Source organism: Maniola jurtina, chromosome 15 (assembly GCF_905333055.1).
Source record: "Maniola jurtina chromosome 15, ilManJurt1.1, whole genome shotgun sequence".
In the NCBI taxonomy this organism is placed as follows: Eukaryota; Metazoa; Arthropoda; class Insecta; order Lepidoptera; family Nymphalidae; genus Maniola; species Maniola jurtina.
In genome coordinates this window covers 11,317,310-11,341,121 of record NC_060043.1, presented here as the reverse complement: position 1 = coordinate 11,341,121, position 23,812 = coordinate 11,317,310, and the positions used below count along the sequence as shown (strand labels likewise).

Below are 23,812 nucleotides of genomic sequence, written 5' to 3'. Positions count from 1 at the left end.
TTTGTTTTTAACTCCCGACCTGTAAAAGAGGGGTGTTATAAGTTTGACGTGTGTATCTGTGTATCTGTCTGTGGCATCGTAGCTCCTAAACGAATGAACCGATTTTAATTTAGTTTTTTTTTTGTTTGAAAGGTGGCTTGATCGAAACGAAAGTGTTCTTAGCTAGAAGAAAATCGGTTCAGCCGTTTGAAAGTTATCAGCTCTTTTCTAGTTACTGTAACCTTCAATTGTCGGGGGTTTTTTAAAGAGTAAATTATTAAGTAACCTGAACGTCATACTCGATCGTATACTTAATATTGGTTGAGGTCTTGTATAGCTGTCTGTACAGCGGTTTACGTGGGAATATTAAAAAAAAAACAAAAAAAGTTTTTTTTTTTTTCACTATTTTTAGTAGCCCCACTGTGATAAAATATGCTATACCTGGTTAAAATCTACTGATTACTAAGTCACACCGTTCGCGAACAATTTACTCTTATCCATTGAGGAGTCGGTCCAGGCGCCTTTGAGTAATCGGGGAACACACATAAAGTCGAATAGACTTATTAGGTACTCGAATAAACAGGTACCTTTTTGATGTGCCTATAATATCACTCCCTAATTATTTAATACAGTTTTCCTTAATCAATTACCGCACCGTTTCTGAATCTACGAGTATTTAATATTGCTAATCACTTTTCGCGAAATATAAGGTGCGATACATTAAACCAATTACAAAGTTTGCTATAACTTTCGCGTTCCATTATGTATGTACGCTAAACTTTACCTCGTTGCTCGTACTCGTTAGAAGGAAGTAGGAACAATAACCCCTGAAGTTAAACGTATCCTCGCGTTCAACGTGATATATTTTTGTCTCGAGAATGAAAAGGGCTAAGGTTCTAGTCCACCAAGCTAGTCAAGTAGGGTTTGACAGACTTCACAGTTCACAGATCTTTGAGAAAATTATGGAACACTCTAGGCAGGTTTCCTCGTGATTTTTACCTTGACAGGTGCATAGGGGTGGTGCTTCCAACATCAATGGTTGCAAGCATAGACTTATGCAAGTGATATAAAATCTACGTTATGATTTTTTAACCCCCGACCCAAAAAGAGAGGTGTTATAAGTTTAACGTGTGTATCTGTGTATCTGTCTGTGACATCGTAGCTCCTAAGCGAATGAACCGATTTTAATTTTTTTTTTTTGTTTGAAAGGTGGTTTTGATCGAGTGTTCTTAGCTATAATCGAAGAAAATCGGTTCAGCCGTTTGAAAGTTATCAGCTCTTTTCTAGTTTTTGTGTCAGGGGTTTTTTACATTTTGAGTTATATTTATGTCTTTCTGTTCTCGGTAGATAGGTACTCTACTATACAGTAAAAGTATAAACGGGTCGAAAATACGGCGAAACACTTCGAGAAAAAGGTACGTAGCGCCCCGGGCGCCGTTTGGCTCGTCTTGGCGGGGGCACTGCCGTGCCCCCTGATCCATTCATTTATAGTGACAGGAAGATAGTGTACAATTCTTAGGTAAGTACCAAAACATGAAATTAAAAAGAGATTAAATATAGAAAGACAGAACTCTAGTAAAGCCTACTTAAAAATAAATCTTTTCAGACACAAATTCCTCAAAATATATTTTATAATTAATTCATTTGAGATCCCCTGGAATTTCAACCGAAACACAAAGGACTTTGTTTTCACAACTATTTAATAGGAGGGCAAAACGGTTTGTTAGTAAAATAACTCAAACACAAAAAGTTGGATTTGTTGGAAACTTTACTTGTTAATGAAGTTTTGATTTTGTTTCGCGCTTGATAAGTTTTTCATAAAGACGGTCAATTTGTAAGCATTTTCGTGAGGACTTTGATCTCTTTGTCGAAATGGTTTGAATATTTACATAACGGAATGAGGTTTTGGAATTAGATAACTGAGTAGTTTTATTTTTATTTTTATTCAGATACAAGTTAGCCCTTGACTGCAATCTCACCTGGTGGTAAGTGATGCAGTCTAAGATGGAAGCGGGCTAACCTGAAAGGGGTATGGCAGTTTTCATTAAACCAATACTTCCTCCGGTTTCTACACGGCATCGTACCGGAACGCTAAATCCCTTGGCGGCACGGCTTGTCGGTAGGGTGGTAACTAGCCACGACCGAAGCCTCCCACCAGACCAGACCAGAAATTTATAAATTATAAAATTCCAAACCCTGCTGGGAATCAACCTGGGACGTCCCACTAATAAGACCACTGCGCCAGGGAGGCCATTTACCTAATTTTTTAAGTCCTAGACCTCGTTTTTGTGGAGGTTATTCTTTAAGTTTCGCGCAATTCGGAGCAACATTGCATTATAGATTATAGCCAATAGTGCGCTCGCATTCCTGATTCAATCAGGAGCGCGAGGGCACTATTGGCTACAATGCATTGTTGCAACAAGAATGCCACAAATTCATCCAATCACAACAGTTGCGATTGTAGTAATGATTGATGCAGGTTTTCCGGAATCGAGCAACTGCATTGCTTTATTATCATGTCCCTAAAACACTTTGTAGTCTACAATAATCCCGATTTCTAACCAGAAAATGTTTATTATTTTCTTTTTTATTATTTTTCAAGTTACTTATTTGAGAATCCTTATTAAAATATCCGAAAAAGTTTAACGTGGAAAGGGTATGCAAAAGTATTTCAATATAAAAACAAGTAAATACAAAAGAAACGTTTTGCAAAATTGTTTCAAAGAAAAAAATACGCGTTGTTTTTCCACACAGGTTTGATTGTATAGTAAAGAATCTGAGTAAAAGTTTGCGAGTGTTTCCTTTACCAAGAATTTACTAAGTATTTTAATGTAAAATAATGTACCTGTATATGTGTATTATCTAGACGATTTCTCTGGTGTTGTGTGGGGTTGTGCGTATTGATAGCTGCGTGGCTTGCTTTTCCTGTATGTTTAGTAGTGGCAGGGCGGGCGTTGCATATCGCATGTTGCACATTGCACTGTCACAGCTTTGTGTTTAGCCATAGTCTATACCACGCTGGTAAAATGCGGATAGGCATACTTCACATACAATGAGACTATTAATTATTATTATTTACTTATGTGCGTTTATTTTACTTTTATAGTATATTATTATTAACCCGTTAAATCCAAAAATTAGATAGAAATTAATTCAAGAATTTTGTATAAAATATAATAAATATAATATAAAATATATATACTTTTTTGAGGACTCTCTTAAAACGTGGGAAAATGTGTCTTACGAGGCTTATTATACTTTCGGATTAAAGAACGCAGTACGGATTCCGAACAATGTGAACGTCGCTGTGATAAATTAGATGAGATTATCTTCAGGGATTACTGGGAGTCCCATAATAATCAAGACTTGATGTATTGTAGAGTTTCACGAAATACTACCTATAGGTACGTTATCGGACTTCGTCTGCGATGGCGTTTGCTGGCGCGCGTGCTGTGCTTGTTTGGAGTGTTTTTTTTGTTAAGAGTGGATGGTTTTTGTGTTAGTTGGTGTTTTTTGGTGGTGGAACTGACTGGGAAGCGCTCTAAAGGGGCGCCGCGCGTATGTCGGCGGGCGCCGGCGCAGACGGAGTCCATACTTGTATAAATTCAATAACTTGAAAATATCAAAAACTTGACATTGGCTAATCAGAGTAAAGCCAGATTTAAAGAAAAAAAAAAGGTACGTTATCATTTGTGAGGAATTTATAGGTTGATTTAATTGACGTAGATTTAGGTCTTTAAATAGAAATACTTAATAGAAATTGATGATAATAAAAAGAATACCCGGCTGAGTTGGTTGTCGGCTCTTCTCAGAACTGGGCGCGTTTGGAACTCTCGTAGCTTTAGTTTTAAGTTTACGTAATTAATTATATCACCACTATATCATCTTACAAATCTAACAATTCAGACAATCAAAAAGCGTACAATAGTACCTACTTTGAATAAATGTTTTTGATTTGATTTTAAAAATCTCGTTGGAATTTTTAAAAAAAATCTTCACTTTATAGACAGAATCTACGTGTAAAATCTCAATTTTGTGCTACATTTAGGCCTCTGACGTAATATGTGACCACAATGGTCTGAGTATGTGACTAAATTTGGAAACCATTCGGTTCATTGTATGTATGTCCATTAAAAGGGACGCCTTTCAGCGCCTTATGGTCGATTGCGCTCATTCATTCACGGCGAATTAGTTTTACAAACATTTTGCACCGTAATTTTAAGCTCGATCCCTTTTAATTGAGTTATTTTAAGGGTACACTACTCCGTAGATCCAAATCATACGTACATCGCCCGCCCTCTTACTAGTAAAGAAGTAGGAAAAGCAAGCCAATAATACACACCACTAACACAAAACACCACACGAATCTTCTAGAGCACACCTCAACGTAAATTTTACTCCGATACCGCAGCTCCATAATGCACAATTGCATAGTGCGTTATGTACCAACGTCATTATTACACAAGTGTAAATTAAAAATTTATAACACCCCCGACAAGTGAAGGTTACAGTAACTAGAAAAGAGCTGATAACTTTCAAACGGCTGAACCGATTTTCTTGAATTATAGCTAAGAACACTCTCGATCAAGCCACCTTTCAAACGAAAAAACTAAATTAAAATCGGTTCATTCGTTTAGGCGCTACGATGCCACAGACAGATACACAGATACACACGTCAAACTTATAACACCCCTCTTTTTGGGTCGGGGGTTAAAAATATACTGTAGGTAATATGTGAAATAAATGGAAGTTGTCAATCAACGAATGTTAGACCCGATTCCACTATACTCTGTTAGTTAATTTGACATCCTGTTAAATGGTTTAACAGACTGTTAATGGAAATGAGTGTTCCACCATGCACTAACAAGGCATTAACTTCAAGGCATAGAATTCTAATATGGTAAATAATAAATGCGATGTGTTAAGAGCTCGTTCATACAGGCTTCGTAAGCGTTGCGTAAGCGTAGACGTAGCGCGTACCATTGTGTTGTAATGTATGGAACTGTATGAGACATGGCATACCGATTGCGTGGCGTGAACGTTCACGTAGACGCAATACGTGCAGTTACGTCTACGGGTTCACTCGCGTCACTACGCACGTGTCACGTGTACGTGCTGCATACGCAATTGGTGTAAATCGGCCTTAAATGGAAAACTTACCTACCTATAGTTAGCGACAGGTCGTCATAGCAATCGGGGCATGAGGCGGGGTCCCACACCGGGTAAACGCGGGGGATGTGCGGGTGTGCGGGGCGTGCCCACCCCGATAGCTATGCCAAGCTGTAGCGAACTTATAGCTTGTTCGCAACAGACAGACAGCAATTATTTAAATAATGTTACCTATGTAGATTAGTTACAAAATAGATTCCAAAAGTAAAAGGGTTGAATTCCATTTACACTTCACACGACTCACGGCAAATTAGTTTTGCGATCGGATTTGTAGCTTAATTTTGTACGAAATCCATTTAGATTAAATCATTATTTCGCGAGCTCTTTCAAGCTATCCCGAACGTTGAAATTGTATTAAAATTATGTCTTTGTGGATTATGAATATTTGATTAAGAATTAAAGATGAAAATTTCGATGGTTTCGAAATTGCCTTTCCTTCAATTTATTTATTCATTTAAGGGAAATAATATATACCCTTGTATAATACCTATCTAAATTATTGTCTAGCTTAAAGTCTCAATTTAAAAAATAACTATAGCTTATCATTGGCGGCTTCATCAGTACTCGCGGCTTCGTCAACGTGGTTTTATTTTAATTCTGAAGGAATCTATTATTTTTCTCGGATAAAACTCCTCCTATCCTTTTTATATATTTTCCCATCACCAAATTTTATTAAAATTAAAAGCTTTTGGGGCGTCGCTCGAGAAGAAACAAATAAAATAAAACGTATTTGAGGACTTATGTATATAAGTGTTGTGTACTTATAAAAAATTGATTTAAAAAAATCAATACTTAAGTAACTCCCTTTAGTCTCTATTTTAATAGAATCTGATTTCGAAAAAAATAATAAAAAAGTTCATATCTGTGTATTTAAAACTTGCGAAGACTGCTAATATAAGCTAGCGTCCTTATTCCTCTTTGCGCAAAGCAATTGCAAACTTTTAATTTCCTTTACAGAGAATGCTACGGAGACGAGCACAATAGAGGCTGGACCAAGGAAATCTGCTTCCCCCCCGTCTCGTGTCTCCGCGGGTGAGATTGGTAAAGATTATGAAATAACTGATGAAATTTTCTAAACCCCCTTTTAGCTACTAACGGCAGTTACATGTAATCACATTTTACGGACAGTTAAAACTGAGAGTGAAAAGCTGATGTTGTGTAGCATTAATACTGTCAGTGTTTGCAATGTCAGTTAAAACTGATGGAATATTTTATAGTATCGCCGTTAGCTTTCAGTTAACAGGACAAAACAGGACTAGAAAGTGATCGTATATAGCTGCCTAAGCTGGCCACTAGATATAGGCTTATTAAACAACCAAACTATCTGTTATCTGTCGATATATTACTTAGCAACGTTTTTAAATATTAGTTAAAGTTAGTTTTAACGAAATAAGAGCGTTATTATGTAAGTATATTATGTAGGTAACTTATCGACATGTAAAAGATAGAGATTTTTATTCAATTGGTGAATCTTTCACTATCCTTGCGTAACAGATTTTAATTAAGATTGGTGATTTATTAGAGTTTGTGAAATTTTTGACATTAATTATTAAACGTTAAAGTGAACGAAATTATTGATAACATAAAATTAAAACAAAATATGTATTACAAAACGTGTTATGTTTTTAAGAACTGAATTATTCTTTAAAGAATTTTCATTTGTTAAATCCTTTAATCAAATTCCCTGGACAAACCTACACAAAAAAAATTCAGCATAACTATTGTTCGCTTAGGTGTGTCCCATATATTATTTCTGAATCCGTGTGCGATTTTTGGTAGATTTGTCCCTAGCATCAAGAGACGATTCCTGGAAATTAAAGGGATAAACATATTATCTTAACCAATCCCTTCTTGCAGAATGGAGTGGAGTGACAGGAGGACCACCAGCAGAAGTGGTGCTACGGTTACATCCCTCCACATCCACGTATCCCGGACATAATCCACGCACCAACTACTCTACCTCTTATATTGGTGAGACGACAAAACTAAGGGTGCAATTCGACGGTTCATCCAAAGTGACTAATTTTTACAAAAAACTGTCAAAATCAGCAATGAAACATGATTTAGAAATATTCACGGTGATTTTATCAATGTGGTATCGAAACTAAAGCAAATGAGCCCTCTTGTTCCACCCCTAATGTATTTTAAATGTTAATGAAGTAAGAAAGTAGTTATTAGGTTATTTAGTAATAATCTCTTAATTATATGGGTGGGTTATTTTAGATATTGTGTACGATATAAGCAATTAATGAAGTGTAATGGAAGTTTCAGTGAGATAGGTAAGCCGTATGCAATGATGCTTGCGGCGGAAAAGTTTCTATACCAGTTTATTTAATACTTTTTCCTTCTGTAATTTCAGTCTAGTTTTCAATGTCTCGTTTATCATCTAGATATTTCTGCGCACATGGTCTGTATTTAGTGATTTTTATTAAGGTCGTTTTACATTTACAAACATCTTTCTTTTGCCATTTCTAGTTTTTGGTAGATAAATTCACATTTGACGGGATTTTACCCAATGGTAAGCGGCGTCTCAATTTCAATTAAGTAGTCTTCCTACCTGGCTAAACTGGATGAAGTAGGACAGTTTTATTTAACAAACACCCAGAATCAGTTTCTAATAGAAGTAGAAAGATTTTTTATTTAATTAAACTTTAAAACAAGTGCCTTTTTATTTTTTATTGAAAACATTACGATAAAACTTAAAGCTAGCCTTATCTAATTACTATACAAATCATGCCCACGTGGAATGGTGCCAAGAATACTGGCGCATTTCCTCGCTGGACTGCCAGGCTGATTCGTTGCCCATAAAATTTGCCAGCCCTTCTGTCACCCGATGAGGCTATTAATCGTGGTGAAATGTCTCGTAAATTTTTTTGAGCAGTAGGACTCCATGACTCCAGGGTCTCCACGGCAAACAGAACAAAAATGTAACTCTCTAACGCTTGCCGGTTTCAGCCATTTCTGCTGCCGTTCCCGGTCTTCATGCTAAATATAAGTGCTTTTGTACCATCACTAAATTCTACCACTGGGTCAGAAGGTGATTCCTACAGAGAAATACCAACTATCAGCAAGAAACTCGGTTAAAAATGCTAAGTTCATTAACAGCGCGACGTCCTTCGATGTCTGTAACTGTGAAACGATCTTTGCTGTTTCTTCCAGAACGCTCAAAAGTCACGGATTGTCCCCCAGCAGAAGTAATATCCAGACTACACCCAACACAGGAATCTACGTATCCTGATATTAAGATCGCCAATTTATCATTAACCCACTTTGGTTAGTATAGGATTTGTTTATTGCAGATGTTGCAGTTGTAATCAAAAGACATCATCAGGACATTGAAATAATCTGGGCTTGTGCTAAAATGTTTTGCTACATTTGCTGGTCAAAAATATTCATTTTAGTACTTAGTTTTGTAATTTTTCCTACACATATTTTTTTACATCGACAATTAAAGTGATTTTAATACTTGGGGCCGATTTTTCAACCATCGAATAACTTTTATCTGAGGAATAAATTTGAGGGTTTGACAGTTTTTGTATAGGAAATCTGTCAATACGTAAAAATTCTCAGATAAAAGTTATTATACGCTTGAAAAATCGGTCCTTAATGTACTTATGTTTAAAAGCTACAATTTATAACATCTTATACCTATTTGTTATAAAAATATTAATTTGTATACTTCACCAACGTTAGTATTTAAAATTAGTTTATTATACGATATACTATAAGTATTTTATAGTATGTATGTTATTTGTAATTTTGTCTATTCACCAAAGTGCACTCTTTGTAATGCTTTAGCAGGCAAAATTTTTAAGATTGTTATTTGGATATTTCTACTTTCTGTATGTACACAGAAATTAATACCTAATTAGAAATATATAAATATTTATATTTTCTCAATCGTTTATTATTATAAATTTTTCTACAGTTACTATAGATGGTCTTACCAAGTGGCTCTGCTTGATTTATAATAATCTATCCAGGGAGTATTAATTAGACTACAATACTCCTACCAAGTAAGCGCGCTTGCATTTTGAAAGAAAATTGTTAATTAATATTTTTGACCAACAGATGGCAGTGGCGTCGTAGTACGCGCTGAAGAGGCACTGATAGTCGCATTCGTGTTGTTGCTGTGGGTTGCCGCTATAGCGCTGTTTTTCAACCGCTGGGGCAAGATCAGGTGCGTCTATAAGCTGTACGTAGATTTCTGCTTTCTCATTTTTATCAATTGCTTTCTTTTAGAGACCTACAAGTTGTTTTACAAAGTTTCACATGGAGAAGTTTGAAAGTAGCGCCAGTGGTAGAAAAGATGGGGGTAATTAATAGGCTGGCATGGTATGGGCATAAATATGGAGGGAAGTAAGTTATATTACTAGAAGAATGTTAAATAAGCATGTGGAAGGAAAAACAGGAGAGGACGACCAAAGAAAAGGTGGATGGATCGAGTGAAAGAGGATATGTGTATTGTGTATAAAACGGATGGATGATACGTTGATGGATGACATAAGAGAGTGAAAGAAGAGGACATGTTGTGCCGACCTCACGTAGCCAGGGATAAGGTCAGGAAGAAGGAAAGAGAAGTTGTTTTACAAAGCTATAATTTTCAGCGCCGAATATATTTTGTTTTTCCATTAAACTCCTTGTCGGCTGAAACTTTTTCATTACATTGGCTGACAAGAATCCATAATTTTAATTATCACAATGTGATGCTTGTTGCTGATTAAACCCCCGTTAGGTGGGCACACGACATTAAACGCAGGGAGACGCTGAAATCAGGCAGCGAAAGATCATGGTGTGTAGAAATCCCTATAAGAGGCCTATGTCCAGCAGTGGACGTCTGTCGGTTCATAATGATGCTGATGATGATGATGGTCGTGGTTTCTATCACACATCATCAGGCCTATACTTAAACGAGTCTAGTGACTTTTCGTTATGAAAGCAGATAAAAAAGAACTTGGATCAAGTGTCCCAGAATATTTAGTTGATTTCTCGAATTTTCGTATGTGCAAAATTTCTTATTTAAAAGAAATCATATTTTTCTATAAAGGTCAATATAAGGATAACGATCTCTTCAAATTTCACAGCGATATTAAATTCCGTTTTGTGCCAATGACCAGATAAAATAATAAGCTAACAAAAATAGAAAAACGAACGTTCAATAAATTCTCGAGACCGGAAATAAGTTTGGAGATCAAATTCAAGTAGATATACCTTTCGATAAAAAGAAATGAAATAATTATTACTATTATTTTACAAATTAAGACCCAGTTACGATAGGTATATATCTTTTGCTTGTGTAAGAACTATTTTGTTTTCATAGGATGCTCGAACCATATCAGCCAAAGTTTCAACAGCAACATCGTCAAAGTTGTGCCCTCGCGGAGGCTTCAGTTTCAGTGCCTCCTCATGTAAGTTAATCACCTATTTCAGTATATTTTGTAATAAACACTACCTTGAAAAGTATAATTATTTGGGTAATGCTTTATCAAGAGTATCATGGTTTTTCTTATTTTTCAGACTAAATTTATTACTTATACTAGTATTACTTACATATTTTTACATATTTTTGAGTCAATTGACCCCTAAGTGCTGCTAAAAACGTACTATTCAAATTCCTTCCAATTATTTTTCGGGTAGACAATTCAAATTCTGAGAATTGTTATAAGTATGCATGTATAAGGATTCTCGAGCCGATTCGTGCCCAAGAGCTATTTATATTTTATCACTCAAAAGCAATAATCATTTCATCCAAATGAATAAATTATACCAATTCAATAAATAAGTAGGCACCATAAATAAATGGGTCTTCTTTTTTCTTCTCTCGTCTGGCTTTACACTGATTAGCCAATGTCAAGTTTGCAGTTATTTACAAGTTAGGAAAACTATATGTATAAGTATGGACTTCGTCTGTGCTGGCGCCCGCCGACATACACGCGGCGCCCCTCCAGAGCGCCTCTCAGTCAGTTCCTCGGTCAGTTCCACCACCAATAAACACCAGCGGGACACAAAAACCGGCCACTTCTAACAAAAAAACACTCCAAAAAGTCACAACACGCGCGCCAACAAACGCCACCACAGACAAAGTCTATAAATGGGTCTTATTTTAATAGCTTAAGGGCCGGGGCACATATTAAGCGCAGCGCAGAGCATTTTTCAGTCAAAGTATTATCGACATTGTCCTCATTGTAATAATATCTAAAATCAATTGTGCATCCGTGCGGATACTCGCGCATCCGCGCGCAGTCCCGCACGTGCTCGCGCATTCTCTGGTACAAATTCGCGTAATGCGTTACGCGATTAGAAAACTTCGCGGGCATGCTCTGCGGTGCGCTCCGCCGCACTACGCCATAATATGTGCGCCGGCCCTTATGTAGATCTTGATCTGGTTTAAAAGTGTGATCGTAAAAAATAACTTTCGATAAAATCCTTCATTACTAAATAAATTAGAACCATAAAATATTTTTGTATCAAAAATAATTTGAGTATTATTCCAATACAATTGGAAAACAGCTTAGTTACAAACAATTAAAAGAAACTCTGGTCAAACGAACATGAAATAATAGAGAATAAACGAAACGAAAAAAAAATGAATTCCTAATGATAATGACATGTTTCACTAATTGCGGATACAATTTCCTTCCTTTTTTCCTTCTTTTATATCTTAATAAAACCTTAAATTAATAGTACTTAATGGCATTGCCCGAAAATATATTAAGAGGGCTCTCTCCGTCACTCGTTTCATACAATCGTAGTTCCAATTTCATTTGAATATTAAGCAACCAAAGTCCATGAAATTTTGCAGACATATTCTAGAAACTAATATCTATGTCTGTGGTTTTCCAGATTTCTGTTAAAATATTCGGTTTCAAAGTTACGCGGTCTTAAAAAATTTCATACAAATCTTTGAGCCTCTGTAATTTTAAAACTACATATTTTTAGAAAAATCTAAAACACCACACAGATTTAAGATTAGTTTCTAGAATATGTCTGCAATATTTTATGGACTTTGGTTGCTTAATATTCAAATGAAATTGGAACTAAGATTGTATGAAACGAGTGACGGAGAGAGCCCTGTTAAGTCCGTTTTCTATCAAATTAACATCTGCGACTACAATTTCAGACTAATTTTATTCTAAAACTTGCGGCGTTTTACACAAACGACTTAATTAATTCACTTAAATTTATTGTGTTCGTCCTACTTTGTTATAAAACTCTATTAACATTAAGCTACTATTTTCATAAAATCGTTCGAATTAATTGCTTTAGTTACAAAATTATCTTATAATTTTCTATTTCAAAGGAGTTGAAAAACCATCTGGAAGATTCACTCATTTGATATCGCGACTCTCGATCTTATGACCTCACGGATGTATACTTTTAATGTCATACACAACTTGCCGAACATAATCTCGCGACTGCACAGTTGCGGCAGGACATTCACACCAATTGCGTATGCAGCACGTCCACGTGATACGTGTGTAGTGACGAACGTGAACCCGTAGACGTAACTGCACGCATTACGTCTACGTGAACGTTCACGCCATGCAAGCGGTATGCCATGTTTCATACAGTTCCATTCGCTACGTCTACGCTTACGCAGCCTGTGTGAACGAACTCTAAGTATTAAAGTATTGTAGTTCTTGCATCTTTTAACATGCGGTAACTTTAAATATAAATCATTTTAGTCTTGTCGTATAACTGTTTCATCGTTTAACTAGGAATGTTCTATTAATATGTGTTCTGTTGTCCAGCATCGAGCGTCCCTGTCGCGAGGCTGTGTGTCATACGACTGCGGGGTATCTTTTTCCGCTTACCAGCCATGTGGGTATCTTGCGCATCGTCCACGACAGGTAATATCATATAATATGTAATTATATTATACCACTCTCTATTTTATGATTTACTGTTGCTAACTATTGCTAAATTGGTATCTATGCCTATTTTTTCTGCTGCTGGAACTATTTATAATTATTTGTAACTGTGCAGTCAATCAGAAAATTTCTGATGTTCTATCATATTGTGTACATTTAGGAAATTTAAAAAAAAATACAACCAAGCATTATTTCCCCACTTTGTTTGTTTCATAGAAATTATAGATGATCTAGTTGGAAATACTGTAGTCATCTTAGCTTTACTTTGGATTTGTACTTAGCTTTTAAGTTAATCATGAACTTCAGTAATAGGATAAGTAATCCATTGGAATAAGTAGATATTAATTATTTATTATAATGTAATTATTATTATCAAACCTTGTATAGACAGAGTGTTTGCTACAAATCTCGAAAACCATATAAACCAAAATTAATTCTTTGTCTACCAGAATTCGGTCTTCGTCGGCAGTATGGGTGGCATGGCACTCATACCAGAGAGCCCTCCTCGCCGCTCTCGCTCCGTAGCCGACCTTCCAGCCCTCGTCACCCCATCAGACCACGCCACCCACACCCCCAGGTCCTCAAGGGCTGCAAGCCTCCATAGTGCTGTAGACTTAAGAGTTTGCGCTTCCCCAAGGACTTCTAGAGCTGCAAGCCTCCATTCAACAGCTGACATGCAGCATGTACAGGTCCATGTCAGGGGATCTGTGGCCAATGTGAATAAACCCAGGAGTCCTAGACGATTGACTATAACCAATGTGTAAAAAGAGTGTACTTAGAAGTATTTTTTCTTGAAGAAACAGGATAAAACTTCGATGGACCAATTATAATTTTCTGTTTTGGTGTTTGGACTTTAAGAAAATATAATTTTCGTCTTTAGTATAAGTTTCGTCCTAGAATTTCAGTTAGACGCAAGTGATATTTAGCTGCATATAACGCACATAGCTCCGAAAAGTAAGAGTTGCCTGCCCGGGTTTTAACCCCTGATCTGTCGAATAGGAGGCGGACGTGTTAACCACTAGACCACTACAGCTCCCCATACAAGTACAATAAGATAAATCTAACATCGATAGTAAAGTTGGCGTTCGATTTCATAATTAACAGGGCTCTCTCCGTCACTCGTTTCATACAATCGTAGTTTCAATTTCATTTGAATATTAAGCAACCAAAGTCCATGAAATTTTGCAGACATATTCTAGAAACTAATATCTGTGTCTGTGGTGTTTTAGATTTTTCTAAAAATATGTAGTTTCAAAATTACAGGGGCTCAAAGATTTGTATGTAAATTTTTAAGACCGCGTAGCTTTGAAACCGAATATTTTAACAGAAATCTGGAAAACCACAGACATAGATATTATTTTCTAGAATATGTCTGCAAAATTTCATGCACTTTGGTTGTTTAATATTCAAATGAAATTGGAACTACGATTGTATGAAACGAGTGACGGAGAGAGCCCTCTTAATGAAAGAGTAATTGATTAAAATTTAATTAGTGGCACAGATAATGCCTACCTCCATATTTTTTTCTATGTCAATAACTACACGTATCAAATAAGAGTATCGTGAGTTTTTATCAATATCTCATGATCTAGTCATTTTATGCGATATCGTTACTCACTACTAACTTCAATTTCATACCCCTCGGCCTCAAGCAACTCGTTAAAAATGTCCCCGATTTTTTTACCATTGTTGCTACAAGCTTCGATAACAACCGATACAATAAATTATGTTCAACTGAAAAATAAAAGAATTGTCACATAATATTTCAGATACATTGTACCTACGTAAAATATTTTTATGTTTTTAAGCTAAATGTTTTCATAACATTGTCATACTTAATCAACATTAGGGTGATTTTCCAATGAAATGGACATAATACAAGTACGCTGGAAGAGCTGCAAAATGACAGTTGTTTTGTGCCGATTCGAACGCGCCCCACCGAACAGATATAAAAATTACATTTTGTGTCAAATGATCTTCGTGCTGACACTGTGCCCCATCTCACGTGACTCTCACTGCTGCTATCAGCACCAAAATGGCGAAAATCAAATTAAGTTGCTTCAAAAATATGTCGACGATGACAGTTCTAGCGTACTTGTATTGGTAAGAGGTCAGTGTGATTTTCAATTTTATGAACAACGGAAGTTATTTCATGCCTAGTTCTCATAGACTAATCAGCTAAATTAGCTTTAAATATAATGGTATTGGAAACAACTAGATAATACTACCGTTATATCGGTTTATCTTACGGTTTATATAAATAACGTTTTATAAAATCTGTCTTGTTTGAGATGCAATGAAAAACTAGAAACAACGGAACTGTCACGCCCCCTTACAAAATATATGGCGCTTAATTTACATCCAGCGACCACTGCACCACCGCAGTCTCGTCGCAAGCCATACATTTCGTGTTTGTGACACAGAATGCTGAGAAAATTAATAGAAATGTCTCTGCTTTTAATACCAGGACAGATATAACTTAATGTTAATGTTAATACCAGGACAGAGTGTCGCCAATTTTTAACTAAGTCACACATCCATACTAATATTATAAATGCGAAAGAGTGTCTGTCTGTCTATCTGTCTGTCTGTCTGCTACTTTTTCACAACCCAACAGTGTAACCGATTCTGACGAAATATGGTACAGGGTTAGCTTATATCTCGGGGACGGGCATAGGCTACCTCTTATCCCGGAAAATCAAACAGTTCCCACGGGATCTATAAAAATCTAAATCCACGCGGACGAAGTCGAAAGCATCCTCTAGAACAGAAAAATTTCTTCTTCGTCATCGTTAACTGATAGACGTCCGCTGCTATAGATAGCTCTCTTGTAAGGAATTCCATTCGTGACGGTCTGCACCACCTGAATTCAGTGGTTCCTTGCAACTTGCTTAATGTCGTTTATCCACTCAGTAGAGAGTCTGCCAATACTGTGCTTTCAGGTGTGAGTTCGCAAGTCTAAACTTTGCCACACAGTTCTCGGTTTTTCCAGCTATGTGCCCTGCCCATTGCCACTTTCGGTCCACCACTGTCAGTTTGTCGGGCTATGTGGGTTACTCTGGCTTTCCTATGGATCGCCTCATTTCTGATTTTATTATCTACGTAGAAAAACTCCAAGCATAGCTCTCTCCATCGCCCGTTCAGTGACTCTAAGCTTTCTTATGAGTTAATAGTTAGCGACAATGTCTCAGATCCATATGTTATTACTCGCACATTCTTTATTCATTTAATTACGCCTAAACATATTTCTAGCTTCCGAAAAATTGATTGTTTTTACAAAAATGCGCATTAACGCGTCACTAATCAACTTTATAGCTAAAAGCTCGCGCTCCTTTACTACTTCTATACATAGATATTCTGAATTCTATGGCTTGCTATATAAAGTCACTACAAATGTACAGATTCTCAAAGAACAAAGTCCTTATTCTTATTAATAAGTTTAAATTATAAGATCTTCAAACCTAGAACTTTTCGATGTAACCAGTAGAAAAATTTCTAGCGTCCTAAATATCTTACTCTTCATATCTCATAAATAATAACATAGTTTTAGCTTTTACTATTAATAATTGCCTTTAACTAAAACTAGACGTGTGGTGCTACTTTAAAAATCTACTAGAATTATTCTAAATATCGTTATACAAATGATTGCTCATTTTTTATTTCTTCTTTTTGAAAAAAAAAGTACAACCTTTAAAATCTTCATCTAACACAGCTACCTAATGCGAACTCCCTAAATGCTGTGCGTAAAGTTTTCAACTTGATTTTTTTTGACGTGACAACGTCTTATAATTCGATAGAGCCGGCTGCACGCACGAAAAAACATGACTCATGCGGCGTTACCTCGCTCTGAGGCGTTCCATATAAGGCTTGAAGTGCAAGCGAGAGCGCGGAACGAGCGACAAAGAAACACAATCGGCCTTTGTTGTCACGTTCAACTATCGTCAGTAAACCGACTTTACAGACAACCAATTTTTTTCTGTATATTTGTACCTTAGATAACCAAACATAATCTATGACCTAATATAATTTAGCCCTGTCAAATTCGTCCTAACTGTTACATGTATTAGCTACAATATCTATTCGTAGATTAAACGCAAGTATTGTGTGGTGCGGTGATGCAATCTTCTTGGACTGTCTGTATTTTCTGTCTAAGCCGTCTAACTTAGAAGGAGAATGAAAGTTTAATTAAATCTACAGAATACTTAGTGGTACTTTTCAGGTACAGAAGGATCATTTTGCGAAGACGTTTAAGTAAATAGCGACTCTTGTGGTGAGGCAATAAAATGCAATTCAGTTCGAACAGCGCTGTGGCTTAAAATTGAACAAACGCCTCTCTATCTATTGCGTTAAATCTTATATATCTCTCTCTCTTGTGATATAAGACTACGCGAAAGTCATCGAATGGTTATTAGGTATATAACCGTAGACCGTATATTTCTCTGTGTGCTTAGTATGAGATTTTACATAGCATTAACGTTGACAAAATTCGAGCGTTGTAACACATTAGCGTTAAAGTAAAATGGAACTTAACTGGCCTTGTTATAAAGCTCAAGTTCGTCTGAACATCTACAGCCAGCGCTTCAAGCGGAAACATTATGAAATAAAATCGGTGGTACTGAATTGTTTACTTTAAATCAAGAAAAGTTCAATTTGACTCGGTTGTTATTGTGTTTTGACACACGACTTCTATCAACGTTAGTGAGATGTAAAATGTTATACGAAGCACACTGATCTCGAGACCAAGTTAACTAGGCCTACTAATACTTAGTTTTCAACGTACTACCAGAACGCAGCACATCTTGCCGGTAGGGTGATGTTTAGCCACGGCCAAAGCCTCTCACCAAATCAGACCAGAGACAATTTAGAATCATTAATTCTGAAATTGTCTCTGCCGGAATTAAATCTCGAACTACCCAATTATTAGACCGCTGCACTAAGAAGGTCGTTAAAAATAACTTAAAATTGATTACTCTGCTTCAAAAAAAATTTTATTTTATGACCAATCAAAATGTCTAAAAGATTTTAATGAGTAACATTTTTTGAATCCACACCACACAATAACTGTGCCTACCTTCTAATCCTAGCTTAGATCCTAGATTTCTCTCTCTCTCTCTCTCTATTCAACTCTATCAACTAGCTCTAATATATTTTAATTGCCAAAATAATACTATCTTTGTACATAAAAGTTAAAGTAGTTAAGTTAGTTAAATAAAATATGATTAATTATTTATTATTTAAGTAGATAAGACTAATTTAATAGCGATATTATCATTGGAGGTTAAATGGACTTTAATATAAAATGCTCACTCAGCATAATAAACCATTAAAAATGAAGATTGTTTGATGTTCCTATTAAAATAAAGACCTCGTCGTTACTTTGAATGTAATATGAATGACACTAAAAATAAACGAATGAAGAAAGGTACTTTTTTTATTGTAATTTGCTAAACTTAGTAGAATTTCAATTAGGTTTATCTGCATTTACTTGTATAAATAAAGTATTAAAATCTCAAGAACTCAATGTCATAGTAAAAAAGTTTCGCAACATGAAAGAAAAACATTGTCAAAATATAATGACCATTAATTTTGTTGTTTCATATTTATTTAATTTACCAAGTCGAAGTACTTTGCCTTAAAAATATATTTGATGTCCATAAGAAAACGTATTTAAACTTTTGTTTTAGAAATACCAACTACTAGATTTTAAAAACAAATTAAATAAATTGTAAGATTATTTCTATTTAATAATAATTAATTATTAATAACAATATCGGATTGTCCATATTCTAACTCAATATTTGACCAAAGTAAACTCTATTTTATGATACTATTGTACTGTCAAGATAGCAAAAGATGTGTAAATTAAATTTAAATTATTGTAATTTGAAAAGCATACTAATTAAGATTACCTATACTGTAAATTACGAAAGTTGGGGATTTGGTTGATTTGGTACTCCACAGCTTTTTTGGGCTGCGAAAGGCGAAGCAACCTCACCTCAGATAAAGAAAAAAATAGTTGAAAAAAGAAACGTGTAGAATGACTGCAGTTTGCACAAAACCAATTTTCGTGATTGGTATTTAAAGGCAGGTTTTTAAAAAATCAAACTACAGAACGAATGTTTATCTGTAATTACATACGAGTAAAAGATGCTAGTTTTTATTTTAATTTTAAGTACTTAAAAACAATTTACAACTGCTACTTACAATTATTAAATCTCTCAAGGTGAAAATGTGTTTTAATGTAAACAATCTTCTTTTCTTGTCCTTGAAATTATATTAAAATGTCCCAAAGATGAAAAGCGCCCTGAGTTCTTCATACCTCCAATTTCTCATTTGTAAGGGTTGTGAACGCTTTCCATTAAATTATATAATGGTAGGGGGTTTCTTGGGATAATAATGCAGTTATCTATCACTTCCCAGATCCTTCCATATGCCTACCTAATACTAAGAAAACGGCATTTCGACTCATTTAATGATTAGGTACCTAATATTATTAGACAATGATCGAGATCGACGGCTTCTGATCGACGTGATCTTAGGCGGAGAAACGAAAAGACCAACTTAGGGTCTGTGAAGTCAGTTACTTACTACAGACTCAGATCAATGTTGCTAACCCAGCGCCATCTACAGATATGCTCAGTCGCACAAGGCCACATAGAATGTCCATATCACACTAGTATTTTGTATTATAAAGGCGAAAGTTTGTGTGTGTGTGTGTGTGTGTGTGTGTGTGTGTGTGTGTGTGTGTGTGTGTGTGTGTGTGTGTTGTTACTCTTTCACGCAAAAACTACTGGACGGATTTAGCTGAAATTCGGAATGGAGATAGATAATATCCTGGATTAGCACATAGGCTACTTTTTATCCCGGAAAACCAAAGAGTTCCCACGGGATTTCGAAAAACCTAAAACCACGCGGACGAAGTCGCGGGCGTCAGCTAGTAATAAATATATCGGAAAAACGTCTCACATCGTCGGTTAATATGATCGAGGACTGTATGCATTATAAAGTCTGAAGTTTGTACTAGTCCTATCCACTGCGATTGTATAGGGGTAATCGAGTTTGAAGACGTAGCAATGATACCAAATGCAGTTTTTTGAGCGTCGCGTTCTCCGTTTTATAAACCACACTAGAGGATGCCCGCGACTTCGTCCGCGTGGATTTAGGTTGTTAAAGATCCCGTGGGAACTGTTTGATTTTCCGGGATAAAAAGTTGCCAATGTCAATTTCAGGGACGCAATCTACCTCGGCACCAAATTACAAATCGCTTAAGCAGATGGGTCTTTAGGAATCCCGCGGGAACTGTTTGATTTTCCGGGATAAAATGTAGCCTATGTCCGTCCCCGGGATATAAGCTAACGCTGTACCAAATTTCGTCAGAATCGGTTAAACTGTTGGGCCGTGAAAAGGTTGCTACCTTTTCATGGTTGACAGACAGATAGACAGACACACTTTCGCATTTATAATATTAAATAGTATGGATTATATAGAGCTGTATGAGAAACAATAACATTATTGGAACTGAAAAGTTCGCTGTTTTTTTATAACAGCTATCAAGGAGAGTTAAGAAAATCGCGTGTAGGACACGTAGGTGGATCGTGGATTTGGAGCGGCAGATTTATCTCTTACATTAAGAAAATCTGGGGCTCTACCCGATAGTTTAATACTCCGATGAGACATGGGAGCGGCATGCAAGTTTGACAGGCCTATAAATCGTTATCCTTTTTTCAATGTTCTCTAAAAGAGCTAAACTTTTAGATCTATCGAATTAGGTAAGTTCTGATATTGTTATACTATTTAGATACCATGCCATGTTGGCGCAAAGATCTCTAACACTCTATAGCTATATGAAAAATAGTTTTCATCAATCATACTAAAATATTAGGTAGTGGTAGTAATCTGCTGTAATAAAACTTATAGTAAAAAGTCTTTACTTTACAACAAAAAAAATATAACCACAGTGAAAGACTAACAAAACTAAGATGAAAACAGTGTCAATATTTTTTTATTTGCTCTTTTTATTCGGCAATGGATACGCTGAGGGTTTCCTTTTAGTTTTTTTTGTTAGTTCGTAATTTGAGAAGGTTTGATGTGTACCTAAACTGCCTACACATTCAGTGAGCTCATAAATCTATATAGGTACTAGAGAGATACTTAGTTTTAGTGGGTTCCGTCCACGTTGGTAACATAAGTACGAGTAAAGGTCCGTTCAGACAGACCGGCTCGGACAGAATCGGACGGTGCTCTTCTTTTCACACAGACCTTCAGCGCGCGTACGGTTGGAACTGGCCGGAGCGACCAAGCTTTGTTTCACATAGACCGGCTGGAAGAGCACTATTCAAGCGGCTACGCGAACGCGGAGTACGGAGCTGTTCGGCTGCGCTAGAGCGGAAGAGCGCGTCATCAGAAATCATACGTAGCCGGTCGGCTCCTTTTATTTTTACACTAACTGCGTAAGGTTTGCTCTCCGGCATTCTCAATAACAAAAAAGGTGATATGTAAAAATAAACCTTATTTCAACTATCCAACACTCTATTTTAATCGCTATCAAAATCTGCGGTCCGGTCCGAGCAGGTCTGTCTGAACGGACCCTTATAGAGCTACCGAAAAAAGCTTTCATACCTCAATGATCAGGGCAGCAAACTGATATCCCAATGATCGTAAGATCAAAGCATGCCGCACCTATCTAATTACCCCTATAACAAGTGTAAATTAAAAATTTATAACACCCCCGACAAGTGAAGGTAACAGTAACTAGAATAGAGCTAATAACTTTCAAACGGCTGAACCGATTTTCTTGGATTATAGCTAAAAATACTTTCAATTAAGCTATCTTTCAAACAAATAAAAACTAAATTAAAATCGGTTCATTAGTTTAGGAGCTACGATGCCACAGACAGATACACAGATACAAACGTCAAACTACCCCTCTTTTTTGGTTTTTGGTTAAAAAGCTTTACACTGAGCTGCAAGCGAAAGTGGTATATTAAAAGGTAGTTATAACCATGTCGAATACGTATTTTACTAAAAAAAATTGTTAAAGAAATAGTCTCTGTAGTTTTAAATGGCCAATCTACATATATATTATATATTATATATTATATAGTATGATTCCACATGATGTATGCAGATGATAAGGTTAGGTTAGACTTTAGAGATAAGCTCACAAATTGGACGTCACACGTGGTTGGAATGTTGAATCGCAAAGAGATTTATAGCACTTTATAGAATACTTGCGTTTAATATTAATAATATTCTTCAAAAATTTTTTGTTCTGACATGTTTTTTGGTTTTGCAGATTTCTAGAATCATTTTTAAACCCCGACCCAAAAAGAGGGGTGTTATAAGTTTGACGTGTGTATCTGTGTATCTGTGTGTCTGTGTATCTGTGTATCTGTCTGTGGCATTGTAGCTCCTAAACTAATGAACCGATTTGAGTTTAGTTTTTTTTGTTTGAAAGGAGATTTGATCGAGAGTGTTCTTAGCTATAATCCAAGAAAATCGGTTCAGCCGTTTGAAAGTTATCAGCTTTTTTCTAGTTACTGTAACCTTCACTTGTCGGGGGTGTTATAAATTTTTAATTTACACTTGTTATCAGAAAGCCTACCTGTCGTAAGTGCCGATAGAATTTAAAATTAGGTTTCCATAATTCAATCTAGTTATAGTTAGTTGAAGACCTGGAGAGGAGAGATGGCATAGGCTACGTTTTATCCCGGAAATCCAAAGTTCCCTTGGGTATTTGAAAATCTAAACCCACTCGAATGATGCCGCAGGCATCAGCTAGGAAAGCGCCCTGGCACGAAATACGTATGGAAAATCAGTGAAGACATAATAGCAAAATTAGCTTCAATCACACATTAGGTTACAATACACAACGCAGACCCTGGTAAATACCGGAAGAAAAATTTTTAAAATCACAGAGCTATACTATAATTTCAATGTGAGCAAAAGAAATATTCTGCAAAATTGAATTAGTACCTATTCGGAACAAAACGGAAGAAAAACAGAAGGGCAGAATTGAAAAAGCAATCCATTTGGCGGTTTCATCTTGCACCGCAAAGGATACGTCGTGTTTATCAACCCGAGCCTCCATTACTGTGCTGCCATTGAGTTAGTGGCCCATAGAGCAGCAAAACTTATAATTTAACTAGCTTACCCGTCTTGGCGTAGTTCGCGTGAAACTTTTGAAAATCAGTGAGGGAGTCGAATTCCCAGTCACCGATCAAATGCGAGTTGGACTCGTACACGATGGATTCCGAACCATTGTACAAGAAATAACACTTTTCAAACAAAACACACACCAATTCAAGATAATTAAGTTTAGCCACGGCCAAAGCCTCTCACCAAATCAGACCAGAGACAATTTAGAATCATTAATTCTGAAATTGTCTCTGCCGGAATTAAATCTCGAACTACCCAATTATTAGACCGCTGCACTAAGAAGGTCGTTAAAAATAACTTAAAATTGATTACTCTGCTTCAAAAAAAATTTTATTTTATGACCAATCAAAATGTCTAAAAGATTTTAATGAGTAACATTTTTTGAATCCACACCACACAATAACTGTGCCTACCTTCTAATCCTAGCTTAGATCCTAGATTTCTCTCTCTCTCTCTCTCTATTCAACTCTATCAACTAGCTCTAATATATTTTAATTGCCAAAATAATACTATCTTTGTACATAAAAGTTAAAGTAGTTAAGTTAGTTAAATAAAATATGATTAATTATTTATTATTTAAGTAGATAAGACTAATTTAATAGCGATATTATCATTGGAGGTTAAATGGACTTTAA

At 36.0% G+C, this 23,812-nt stretch overlaps 1 protein-coding gene across 3 annotated transcripts in view; it reads left to right on the top strand.

The window, feature by feature from the left end:
• The window catches only part of LOC123872478, a 45,227-nt gene extending 31,124 nt beyond the window's left edge, over window positions 1-14,103 (top strand). The window contains exons 3-9 of one of the 3 annotated variants that reach the window (XM_045916762.1): window positions 6,106-6,189; window positions 7,006-7,119; window positions 8,308-8,421; window positions 9,220-9,328; window positions 10,469-10,556; window positions 12,900-12,998; window positions 13,469-14,103. In XM_045916762.1, coding sequence (XP_045772718.1) covers window positions 6,106-6,189; window positions 7,006-7,119; window positions 8,308-8,421; window positions 9,220-9,328; window positions 10,469-10,556; window positions 12,900-12,998; window positions 13,469-13,783 — 923 coding nt within the window. In that variant the 3' untranslated portion in view covers window positions 13,784-14,103. Of the gene's footprint in view, window positions 1-6,105; window positions 6,190-7,005; window positions 7,120-8,307; window positions 8,422-9,219; window positions 9,344-10,468; window positions 10,557-12,899; window positions 12,999-13,468 lie in introns of all 3 variants that reach the window. The other 2 variants (XM_045916765.1, XM_045916764.1) reach the window with 2 other exon arrangements.
• Window positions 14,104-23,812: the final 9,709 nt, after the last annotated feature.